Source organism: Myxocyprinus asiaticus, chromosome 14 (assembly GCF_019703515.2).
Source record: "Myxocyprinus asiaticus isolate MX2 ecotype Aquarium Trade chromosome 14, UBuf_Myxa_2, whole genome shotgun sequence".
NCBI lineage: Eukaryota > Metazoa > Chordata > Actinopteri > Cypriniformes > Catostomidae > Myxocyprinus > Myxocyprinus asiaticus.
Genome location: NC_059357.1, coordinates 23,222,421 through 23,235,566, shown reverse-complemented (window position 1 = coordinate 23,235,566; position 13,146 = coordinate 23,222,421). Strand labels below are relative to the sequence as shown.

General features: G+C 41.2%; 1 protein-coding gene and 1 long non-coding RNA gene across 2 annotated transcripts in view; both read left to right on the top strand.

The window, feature by feature from the left end:
* Window positions 1–7,267, top strand: part of LOC127452038 (uncharacterized) — a 122,259-nt gene extending 114,992 nt beyond the window's left edge. The window contains exon 3 of the long non-coding RNA XR_007899192.1: window positions 7,089–7,267. This is a non-coding gene — a long non-coding RNA (uncharacterized LOC127452038). The remainder of the gene's footprint in view (window positions 1–7,088) is intronic.
* A 97-nt stretch (window positions 7,268–7,364) lies between these two features.
* Window positions 7,365–10,495, top strand: LOC127451540 (protein phosphatase 1 regulatory subunit 29-like). Its single transcript, XM_051716282.1, has one exon. The coding sequence runs from the start codon at window positions 7,365–7,367 to the stop codon at window positions 10,062–10,064; it is 2,700 nt and encodes an 899-aa protein (XP_051572242.1). The 3' UTR covers window positions 10,065–10,495.
* Window positions 10,496–13,146: the final 2,651 nt, after the last annotated feature.

Sequence of the window (13,146 nt, the reverse complement as noted above, 5' to 3'; positions counted from 1 at the left end):
CATCAACTCCCCCTGTGACCCCCATCCTCCTCCCTCCTGCTATTCAACCTGCACTTAGGATCTGTGAAGAGGATGTGTGCCGAGTCTTCCAGAAACAGAGGACAAAGAAAGCATCAGGTCCAGATGGCATTTCACCCATCTGTTTAAAAGCCTGTGCTGACCAGCTGGCCCCCATCTTCACACAGATCTTCAACAGATCGCTAGAGTAATGTGAAGTTCCCTATTGCTTCAAATGCTCCACCATCATCCCCATCCCAAAGAAACCCAAGATCAAAGGACTTAGTGACTACAGACCCATTGCTCTGACATCTGTGGTCATGAAGTCATTTGAGAGACTGGTGTTGGCCCACCTGAAGGACATTACTGGCCCCTTTATGGACCCCCTATTATTTGCTTATCGAGCAAACAGGTCTGTGGATGATGCAGTCAACATGGGATTGCATCATATCCTGCAACATCTGGAAAGACCAGGGACATATGCAAGGATCCATTTTGTGGACTTTAGTTCGGCTTTCAACATCATTATCCCAGCTATTCTCCGTGGACTAAATTAAACCAACTCTCTGTTCCCACCTCTATCTGTCAGTGGATCACCAGCTTTCTGACGGACAGGAAGCAGCTAGTGAGACTGGGGAAATTCACTTCCAGCACCTGTACGATCAGCACTGGTGCCCCCCAGGGATGTGTGCTCTTCCCACTACTCTTCTCCCTGTACATGAACGACTGCACAACAAAGGACCCCTCTGTCAAGCTCCTGAAGTTTGTAGACAATACTACTGTCATCGTCCTCATCCAAGATGCCAATGAGTCTGCATACCGAATGGAGGTTGAACAGCTGGCTGGAGGAGAAACACCCCAGCATTAAAAAAAGTGATGTATTTCTGTAAAACTATTCTTTCACATGATAACAAACATTAATCACTCCCATTCATTAAACAAATGTATGCGTGTGTGTAGACTGTACCTTATGCTGTGCGTGTGACAACCATAAAGCCTACAGTATGTGTACAGTAATGGAGTGAGGCTGCAGCAGCAGGTGTGTGTTACACAAACATATGCTCCCTGTGGGTTTGTTAGAGGCTTGGCATAGCTCCTACTACAGATGTTAAGCTGTATTGGCTGAGCTCTGGCTCACCACAGGCAAACAAACCTGATGAATCACGCCTGCTCACACAGTCTCAAATCCCCTCATAATGCTTCCCATTGCTTCAAACTACCTTTCAAAATGTTACTTCGCCTCACTTCTTATTCCATTTCTTCAAACCCCTTCACATCAGATCACAGTGCCTCACATTGCTTCAAACTGCCTCACACTACCTCACAGTGCATCACCTTGCTTGATACTGCCTCAAATTGCTTCAAACCAATTTGCATTAGCTGGTATTGCTTCAAATTGCCTCACATTCCTTAACAGTGCCTAACATTGCTTCAAACCAATTCGCATCAGCTCACATTGCCTCACATTGCTTTAGACTACCTCAAATTTCCTCACAGTGCCTCACCTTGCTTGAAACTGCCTCACATTTCCTCACCAGTGTTGAGGAGTATATAGCTAAAAGTAGCGACGGTACTAACTTAACTATGTTTTTTGCAGTAGCATGAGAGTAGATGAACTATTTTCACAATATAATGTAGTTTTCCAGTAACAAGCTACATTTTTCAACGAGTATTACTGTAGCATCACAAAATGCTACATTTGCCACATTGTATTGCGAACTCAGCAATGGAGCTGAGAGAATAAAAGTGCTCACCTAAACCATTCTCTCTCTTTCATGGGAAAACCAAATTGTTTAAGCTCTTTCGGACAGTCCATGTAAATGAACCAGTGAAAATCTCACATTCAGCTAAAGGCTTCTAATCTGCACTTTGATATATTCATGCTGCGATTAAAGTTTTCACGGAGTGTAACGGAACCAGATCGCGCTAATGATCTGCAAGAGAAAACTTTCTGTATCTTTTGTTGACATAAACAACAAAAATAATGTCACTTGATACATGCCCTTATACTTGAAAACCATGAACAAAACTATGCAAGATAAAAGAAAATCTGACCCATTATACAGGTTACGTTTTTTACTATGATGGGTCAGTGCTTGATGTCCAATGTAAAATCTGGGTCCCAAAGCAAAACCAGTTGATAACCACTGTTCTAGTTTATTAGTGTATATTAAGTATACATTTATATCTAATATGTGGTAACCATGATACATTTTTTGTTTACTATGGTTTTACTACAAATACCACATATAAACTATGGTTACTGTACTCAAATCATGCTTCATTTTTGTTAGGGAACATCCCGCTATATAACTATCAGTTTATATTATTTAATTTTTTAATAAGAACTAATTACAGAAAAAAATACTATAATTTATCTAAAAATATGTTCTTCTTAAAATAGCTTTAATGTACTGTAGTTAGGTACTTTTTGTTAGTAGCTTGTAGAGTAGCTAACTACTTTTTTAAAAGAGTAGCATGACTATACTTAACTACTTTAAGTTATGAATAGCTTGTAGCTTGGGAAGCTACAGTTTCAGAGTCGCTACCCCAACAGTTTACCTCGCAGTGATGCACCTTGCTTCAAACTGCCTCACAGTACTTTACCTTGCTTGAAACTGCCTCACAGTGCCTCGCATTACTTCAAACTGCTTTACATTACATCATAATGTCTCACATTGCTTCAAATCACATCACGTCAGCTCACACTACCTCACATTGCTTCAAACCATTTCACATAAGCTCACACTACCTCACATTGCTTCAGACTGCCTTGTATCACTTCACATTGAATGCATTTACATGGACACCAGAAAGTGGCATATTGCGAGAACACGGCTTACTGTGAGAAAGCTGCATTCCTGTTTATATGTATTGTATAAGTGGTGTACTGTCTACTCCCATATACATGCAGTTTGGTCAATAAGCAGCTTTCTCACCCCACGCTTCCGAGAACCGGATGTAACGCAAAAACTATTCGACACATCATATGGGATATAACGTCATCTTTCCGTGACGCGACACTGGTGTAAATAACAAACATGGCTTCTTAGGAAGACTTTTTTGTTCTCCGTTGTTTCACTGTATTTTCAGATGTCAACTATGGCAATCAATTTGATATTGCAAATTATTATCACCAACAGGATGTGGTACAATGCTCTACATCAAGAGTTAGACCTGAGCATACACAGACTTAGTTATATAGGTCAGTTTCCCTCTGAAGCTACCCATGTGTGTTGGATGCATGTGTGAAGCAAGGGCTGGTGGGAGAGAGTCATTTTGAAGGAATTTACTGACAATGAATGGAGAGAGAACTTTCGAATGACACGGAGCTCATTTGTAAAGTTATGTAATAAACTTAAGCATGTGATGAGCCCCAACGAAATTACCATGCGTGCCCCTCTGCCTTTGGAAATGAGAGTCGCAATTGCTCTTTATAAGCTAGATAGTTGTGAAGAATACAGACTGGTTGCCAATCAGCTCAGCGTACACAAGTCGATGGTTAAAAACTTTGCGTACATGTTTTGTAAAGGCATTGTGTCTATAGTATCGGAATAATGTTTCCTCGCTTTGTGGTACAGTTGTTTTAGCCCTTTCCACCTGCACCGTATCTGTTCAACCATCCTGTCGAAACCTTCCGCATGCATTCTTTCTGCCAACATTTTGAAAATGTCGGAATTGCAATGCTTTTGACCATCCAGATACTGCATAACGTTGTTTTCTTTAATCAAATTCAGCATGAGGACTGTCTCCTCATCTCCCCAGAAATGCTGACTTCTTGCCACCATGCTGTTTGTTGATCTGTTGTAGTTACGTCCGGTGACATGATTTATTTATCCGGTCTGTGCCAGCTTGCGCATGTGCACTTTTCAAAATCCTGTGAGAACACCGCATATGCATTTACATGGCCAGATAATCTGCGTTCTCTGGGAGAAACCTAGGTGTGTTAAACTGCTTTCTCTTAATCCCTTAAGCGACATAAGGAAACCGGCGTTCTCGTTTACATGGTGTTTCAGAACGCCGCTTTCTGGAAAAACCCTGCAATAAACCGTTTGCTTAAGTGCATGTAAACGGGGTCATTGCCTCGCATCACCTCAAACTGCCACAAATCACAACACATTGCCTCTGAAACAATCAGAAAGAAAGGTGTCCCCAGCCTGCTCCCTTCCATCATAGTGTCAGCACTGTCACAGTGACCTGGTCTGCTTTGTCAATGGAGACAATATTTGTGTTGGTGTGCTGTCAGTAAAACAGCTGGTCTCAGTGCTTTAATAGTCAGCAGCAATGAGGACATGACTAGAGCAGGGTTACAGGGTGTCATTACCCAGCTGACCACCTCGTCCAAACCCTCACATCTTATATTCTAGAGAATACTCTCCAACAAACACTATAGGCATCACGAAGCATAACCATTACCAAAGCTTTAAATATGCTCTCATTTTTGTTCCTTCTCTCCTCCTCCTCACTTTTTCTCACTCCATATTTCTTAAATGCATATATTCTTTAAAAAACGAAGATGTTTGCACTAGAGCATTGGGAAACAGGCAAAAGCTTACAGTAAGCCTGCCAGTTTTTGCAAGGTATTGGACAGCAATAGTCTTTTAATGTATATTTGTTGTACTCTAGGGATTTTGGATTTAGTCGTCACCACCACATAATACAAAACGATTGTACAGTGTGCGTTGTTCCATGCCTACGCAGTCCATATATTATCAAAAACTCGCAAACAGTGTGATAGTATATCAAGGGATATCACATGAATCCATGGTGAATAGGGTCCCACATACACACTAATTTAAAATTAAACTGCCTTTTCACACGTCCATGTAGCAAACCACCCACTCAGTCTCTGCTAGGATTTACTCAAAGTAAAAAACAACATACTTTAGCACTGTCAAAATAAAAATATACTTACCTGTATTTAAATGTAGACCTACTCTATGTAAACAGATGAATGTCATTTAGATTAAGAGGAATCTCATCATAACTAATTAGGTAATGCTCTTGGAGAGACACCAGTCAGTAATTAGCACTCGTAACAAGAGCTCTTTTCAAGTTAAGACCAGTTGCCAATCTGTGTTGCTCTGATGACTGTAAGAAATTAATGAAAACAGGAGAGCAAACACTTTGTGTGCAATCAATCAATATCTCATGGTGTAAAGGTATTGAGTCACAAAATAACCAAGCAATTTCCATTCTGCTGAGGTTATGTTATAGTCCCTTGTTTATTTCAGCATGAAAGTGGTTCTCGCTCTGTCTCGCACACATGCATACACAGTTTTCTCTCATTGGGATGCACCTCCTTGCCTTAGCCCCAGCCCTAATTAAAGCTTCCTTTGGGCCTCACTATGTGGAGCATCAAATCAGATCACACCTCTGGTGGGCTGTGGAAGAGAGAGAGGGAGAACGAGAGGAATGAGTGAGAAAAGGTGGAGGGGCATCAAGATACAGGCATGATCAGACTGCAAATGTTGCCTGAACGCCTGGGATAGTACTGTGTGATGTGATTGACTTATGATTGCATGTTTCATTAAAATTCTCACTGTTTTTGTTTCAGTAACATTTTGGATTTCACTGCTGGTATTCATCTCAGTAGGATTTGGTAATGATCTAAAAAACAATTACAGATGATCTCTGATTATTCTCAGGGCAGATTTCAGTCCACAGTTAGCAAAATAAGCTTTTACATGATAAATTGGGTGACAGTAAGAAAAAATACATCAGAATAATGAGTCACAGTGGGTGTAAAAGACATAAAAGAGAAAGAAATTACAGATTGAGGAGATAGCAGGGGAAAATAAAGGCGAGGGAATTTTGAGATGTAGTATCTGTGTCAAAGGATGGTTTAACGACCTTGGCCCTCGTAGTCAGGATGGCTTAGTTAGTGGACTTGCTGCAAACTTTTGTTTGTTATTTTTTAAGGATGATATATAATCCTAGGATTAAACCATTTATGTCTTGTAACTGTCACTTGAAAGTTTACTAATGGTACACAAGGCTAGAAAATAAGAACAAAATCTAAGACACATCTGCAATGTCAATTGAACAACAGATTTGAGCCTGTTTAGTCTTCAAATGTTTTCCATTTCAGATGCGTTCAGAAGAGGACAGTGGCTAGCACAATGCACAAGCTTTTTAATCCCCTCTCTATAGATATTTTCCTCTCCAACATACAGTGGGGCTGGAAAGCTGTGTAAGGACAGGAACCCTTGCATGGCTGGTTGATTAATGATGTTTGTAATATCAGGATCCATTCTCAAGTTTTATATGGAGGCCTGACAGATAGGTGGCAGGATGAGACAAATGAGTCCCATTCTGGAAGGCCCTCACTTGGCTCATCTACTACAATTCTAATGATTAGGGCAATGAAGCCCAAGGGGAGGGCACTATTTGATCTTACATCTAATGAATGATTTGTTGGGCAGTGGTTCAAATGGAAGTGGATTTCCCTGGTTTTATATAGGGAGTTTCAGATTAAAGAATACTGCAAAGTGAATACACACAGGCACACACACACAAACACACACACACACACAAACACACAAATTAATGCATGAACACTCTTGTGCCAGCTTATCATTTGCTGCTTGTAATGAAAATATGAGCCAATTAAATATGTTTAATTTAAGCGATGCATAATAAACCCAGAAGATTTTAGATAAACAAGAGTTATTAAAGTGGCTTCCAATTTTGTGCAGATTCCATTATGGCATTTTTTTGTCCCAGGTTTATGATGCATATTTCTGTAGTGGCTGTATATTCTGTTTTAAAGTGATGAATAACAAAATGTGTTTTTATCAGTTTTAAGCTATCAATTTGAATTACTTGTACCAGAGTTTGATTTAAATATCTTATTTTCTGCTCTGTAAAAATCTTAAAATCTGATACAGTATCTTTTATACAGTAAACACTGGGTTTAATTAGCAATGTTCAAAGATAAACAATTGCATGCATCCTTATTGTTTGATTCCAGGATTTATATAATCTGTAATACTTGATATTCAATACAAACATTATGGAAAAACTATTTTATTTTATAAACCTTTCATTTTCTTTGATTAAGCTCATATATATTCTCTTTCTTTCTGCAGATTCGAAAGCGAGGACTCCGGCAGCTGTCTTTGAAGTCAAACTCAGTCTCAAAAATGTCTCAGGCAGTAACACCGCAATGCCAGATATGAGCAAATATGGGGACTCTCTTAGAAACCATGACAGCTTTGACAGCCCAAAAGGAGATCTGTTTTTGCATGTGTGCAAAATATTTTCTGTATTCTCACTAAAAAACTGACATTAGAATCCAGCCTTGTTCACACACGTCCCTTTGTTATAAAACACCCCCCCCCCCCCTCCCCATCTCCTCTCCCATCATGAAGAGTGGGTTGACCGACCACACTCCTTCCTGTACCACCTTCCTCTTTCTTTCCTTCTTCGTGCTCTTATGCCCCCTAGAATTGGTCAAAAGTGACTGCTGGCTCATTGAGGGGGATAAGGGATATGTGTGGTTGGCCATCTGCAGCCAGAACCAGCCACCATATGAGACGATCCCACAGCATATCAACAACACAGTACATGACTTGCGGCTCAATGAGAACAAAATCAAAGCTATTTTCTTCAGCTCCCTGAGTCGCTTCACAAACCTGACTGACCTCAACCTCACCAAGAATGAGATCTCCTACATCGAAGATGGTACTTTTGCAAGCCAAGCGAATCTACAGGTGCTACAACTCGGTTACAACAAGTTAACCAACCTGACTGAAGGCATGTTGCGAGGTCTGGGTCGTATGCAGTGTCTTTTCTTGCAGCACAACCTCATAGAGGTCATTGCCACTAATGCATTCTGGGAGTGCCCGAGTCTGAGCAACCTGGACTTGTCGTCCAACAAGCTTGCTCGTCTGGACCCATCCACTTTCACCGTACTGGGTAGGCTTATTGGATGTGAGCTCGCAGGAAACCCTTTCCACTGCGGCTGTGAACTCTACAGCTTTCTCACCTGGTTAGAAGCCTTCAACAACATCACACACACCTATGATCGACTTCAATGTGAGACCCCACGTGAACTGTTTGGCTACCCATTGTTGAGTCCTGTTGCAGGACACGGACTTAGTGCTCGCTCTATCCTTTCCTCTGTGTGCCGAGATGGGGTTCTGATTCCTGGGATGACATCTCTGCCACCTGATCCTGATGCCTCAGGCATGGGACCTGACATGTTTGACCATTTAGGGCCATACCATCAGCCCACAACTTCCTCCTCTTCTGACAACACCTTGACCCCCAGCATCAAACTGACACATGTTTCTCTTTCCTCTGCGTCTCTTCTTATCCAGATTCCAAAACCATACAGCAAAATGTACATCCTGGTGCAGTACAATCATAGTTTTGTGTCAGATGTAATGAACTTGAAAAATAAAAAGGAGATGATTACACTCAATAAACTCAAACCAAACACCAACTATACCTTCTGTGTGGCTTCTATACGCAACTCGCAGCGTTACAACCACACGTGTTTATACTTTTCTACCCATGTTCCAAACTTTGATAACATGATGCCCCCACCTTCCACAACCACCCATTACATCATGACCATTGTCGGCTGCCTCTTTGGAATGCTCATTGTTCTTGGCTTCGTCTACTACTGCTTGCGAAGACGTCGCAGGCAAGAAGAAAAAGAGAAAACCATCTGTGTGAAGAAAACCATTCTGGAAATGCGTTATGGGCCAGAGATGGCAGCAGCCGTCACAAATGACCCCACAGCTGTCCAGAAGCTCCATGAGCAGAGCCACCATCAGCATCACCATGGAAAACTACGCATGTCCTCCTCCAGCTCTGCCATGCTTGGACATGATTCTGCCAACACAAGCTCCTCTCGCCTGTCCTCCATTCCTCAAGTTGAGAAGATGGCTACAGCCTTCTCTGAGGCCATGGCTACTAAAGGCAACTACATGGATATTAGGACCTCTGCAGTAGGAGAGGAGAGAGGGAGAGATGGAGCTCTGGTGCATGGTTTGCGGGAGGAAGACCTCAGGGGAGATGATGGAAGTGATATGGGTGATGATTCTGATGATGATGGCCGAGGATCAGCATCAGAGATTTCAACCATAGCAATGGAAGTTGACAAGGTAAACCAGATAATCAACAACTGCATTGACGCCCTCAAGCTGGACTCTGTAGCAGCATCGACCACTTCCACCACGACCAGTGGTCCCACCTCACCCCCACCTACTTCCAACTCTTCCCTGACCCGAGGGCTGATTCCCATCTCTACTAGTGTCAGTGATACGTGCCAAGTCCTGCCTTCCCCAAAAATCCCCCCTCTGCCCCCACTTCCCTTTACAGCCCCTCTGTCTGAAAGTCCTGGAATCACAGGGGGCGGCTTTGTGTCACCGCCATACCGTCCTCCTCCACCAGCGTCCGCAGTGAGGCCTATTCAAAGACAGATGAGTGCAGATGCCGCTGTAATCATTTCCTCTTCCAAGAGGCACTGCCGCCCGTCCAGTGGGAGAGGAGGTCGTTACAGCCTAGATGTTCCAGAGCCCCACAGCCCAGAATCCTGTCAGTATCCAGAGAAGAGTAGCCCAGTGGGATGTGGTGAGCCCCTGGAGAGGCTGCCTTTGGTGGGTGGTGGTGGAGGTGGTGGATATAGTATTGATGGTGGCACTGTAGACGGGATGGTCCTTCAGCAGCACCTGGAGGTGCACCCAGACTTCCACTGTGCAGAGCATCGTCACTCTGTCCCAGCCCTTTACTACGAGGGCTCCCATGACTCCCCAGCCCAAAGAGTCTCTTTCCTCAAGCCTCTGTCACACACCAAGAGAGACGCTGCCTCCTACTCTCAGCTCTCTCCTCGCCACCATAATTACTCTGGCTACTCCTCTAGTCCAGAGTACTCCTCCGAGAGCACCTTACGCATCTGGGAGCGATTCCGCCCCCACAGAAAGGGCCCACGCGAGGAGTCCTGTTATGTAACGGCCGGCAACGCCCTGCGTAAAAAGGTCCAGTTTGCCAAGGGGGAGGACTTGCATGACATCCTCGACTACTGGAAGGGTGTGTCAGCACAGCAAAAGCTGTAATCTAAGAGACTGTGTGGATTCACAGCGCAGGTCTCCTTCACTGCCTGATAAACCGGAAGAGCAACTGTAGTGGGAACATCAGGTTATGGCTGCAGTGTGCACAACTGAGTAAAGTTTGTCAGGGTTTGAGTTGTTTTAAACTGATTTTGTACAGCATGAGTCATCATTGAGCCAGAAAGAGAGTAAGAGAGCCTAATTATACACTACATATAGAAAATAGCATTCACAGAGGTATAATTTTAGATTAAAGAACTTGCAATTGTCATAGCCAGTGTTAAGGTTCCAGTGGGCATATCATTTGTCAATAATTGAAATAATTTTATTTTACTCAGTATTCATCTGTGTATTCATCATTCATATCAATGGTGAGACCTTTGTAACCTCATTTCTCATTCAGCCCAAGAGAGAATCTCTGTTTATACTCCCACTGAAATCACAGGGCAGCACATTCATTTATTAGCCAGAAGTGTGTGTATGTGTGTGTGTGTGTGGGGGGGGGGGTTGGGTGGTTTATGAGGTCATTTTTTTTAGGTTACAAACTGGTAATTACAAGGGTATTATGCTATAAATGTGGTTTATGAGGACATTTCTAGTGTCCCCATAATTCAAACTGCTTAAAAAACATACTAAACTATGTTTTTTTGAAAATGTAAAAATGCAGAAAGTTATTTGTGAGGGTTAGGTTTAGGGTTAGGGGATAGAATCTATAGTTTGTACAGTATAAAAATCATGTCTATGGAGAGTCCTCATAAGGATAGCCGCACCAATATGTGTGTGTGTGTGTGTGTGTGTGTGTGTGTGTGTGTGTATCTATGTGTATGTTTAAGGAGGGTAAAATTATGTGCTGATTTTATACGAACCTGTCAAAAGCAATCTCCCCCTTCTATATTCCAAAGAATGTGCACAGGGCGACCAAATTTACATTTCAATAGCACTCTTCTTGTGAAAAGTAAAAGAAGAGATGGAAGGAAAAGATTAATAATAAAACAGAATAATCTCCTGGGGGAGCTTTGGAATAGTCAGGCGTGTTTGGCAGCCACTTGCAGTGCTGAAAAGGATGACATAAATAGTGCACAAGGTACTAGAGAATATACCGTATATTGACCAGGGTCATTGAAAATGTATAGATCTATGTCTGAGATTAAACGGGCCCGGATATGAGCATATAGCTGTTCTCATCTCTGATGCATTATTAATACCATTTCTTTATAAGAGGTTACCTTGTCAACTGTATCACAGCATGATAACACAGTGGCTGTTGGCAGCAGAGGTTTACATATTATGTTCCTCTGCCCCAGGGTCAGTTTGTTTAGTTTATTAATTGGCTGTTGTAAGCCTGTTGCTGACAACTGGGAAGTCAAACAGGCAAAGTGACCAAGACGCTGTTGTGGTACTTTAAAACTGACACTATATATTTTGCATGTTTCTCCAAGCGCTTATTTATTTTTTATTTGGGGTCATTATTATCTATGCTGCTGACAGTGAGAAACATAAGGAGTGAGAGTATTTTTTTTAATTAATGCATATTTAATGTTCTCATTAACAATTAAAGACCTTAGGATTTAAGGTTCATGTCCCTGTTGCTTTAATAATCTCCAAATAGCACTTTAACTGAAATATAGATCTCATATGACTTTTTATCTCATAATACAATATTAATAGTATGATTTATTTGAATATATATATATATATATATATATATATATATTCAAATAAATCATACTATTAATATTGTATTATGAGATAAAAAGTCATATGAGATCTATATTTCAGTTAAAGTGCTAAACATATACAGTATATTAACTCCAACACCTTTATCAGGCATTATTTTATTAATTTCCAGTTAGATTAGATTAACAAATTAGAAATTAACCAAGACTATATTATTTAGTGTGCAGGGGTAGGGAGCCAAGACCTCCAATTTGATTAATAGATATCACCCTCTCAGCAACCACATTCAGCTTAGTTTCTTGGACCAATAAACCAAAAAATTAGATTAGTGGCACTTTGGGAAAATATACATACATATACAATACACTCTCATTAGTAGGAAATGACAGCTAGGACATCCAACAGGCAAATAAAATTAAATGAACGGTGTTCACTAATTAAAGCAGTGTAATTGTAAAATACCCCTCTTAATACATGGCTTAACCTTGAACTGAGAGCATATAGTATTTGCTGCTCTTTGTCATGGGCACATTAGTTTGACATTACTCTTGGGGAAACATATTTTTAGAAGAGATTTCCAATTTGAGAATCATGAGAGAAAATAGATTAAAAAATGTGAATGCAAACAGCTCACATTAGGAGGCAAAGTAGAGGCCATCTGTATTCTGCATCAGGTGTTTTTGTGCTTTCAGTAAATAGGCCACAATGTCTGTTTGTAAGAATCAACACCATAAAGAGCCTTCCTTGTTCCCATGTCTAATCATTTCTTATTTCTTGTGCTGGTTTGTTTATATTTTGTGATTCATACTTCTTGATTTAAGGTTTTTCATTGTAAATACTCCATGTGTTCATATTCCATCTGTCTTACCATATCTCTTTATTCAGTAAGGTCTTTCATTGTAAATACACGATAGACACCTGCCTACATTAGACATACACTCAGGAACCATGTCTATTTGGTTCGCTCTCTCTTTCTGGGGCTTTTGAAACTTTCAGTTCAAGGTATGTGATATACAGTAGTCTGGATGTTTCAGGCAGGGAACAAGTGACAAAACAAAAAGGTTGAATACTTGTTTACAGAAACCTTGATGGTTCACATATGGAGGAACAGCAGCAGCACAGCATATACAGTGTGAATTAGTGCAGTGTGTATACTTAAAGAGGACAGTACTCACAGACAATTTCGTGAGAATGGACCCTAACTGGATAAACCATTTTTGGGCAACTGAGATGGACCCACAAAGGACTGCTACCGGAGGTTTACTGTGACAAATTCCTTACTTTGTGAACTTGATTTTCAAACCACTTGGATTGGTCTTAAGGAACTAAACATGAACACTCATTTAAGAGTGACTTTGTTTTTATAGCAGTAAAATCTGATGCCCAGCTCTACGTTTTTAGATATGGTTTT

What these genes read in the sequence shown, in the direction of transcription:
- LOC127451540 (XM_051716282.1), top strand. Translation starts at nt 7,365, where the DNA reads ATGAAGAGTGGGTTGACCGACCACACTCCTTCCTGTACCACCTTCCTC.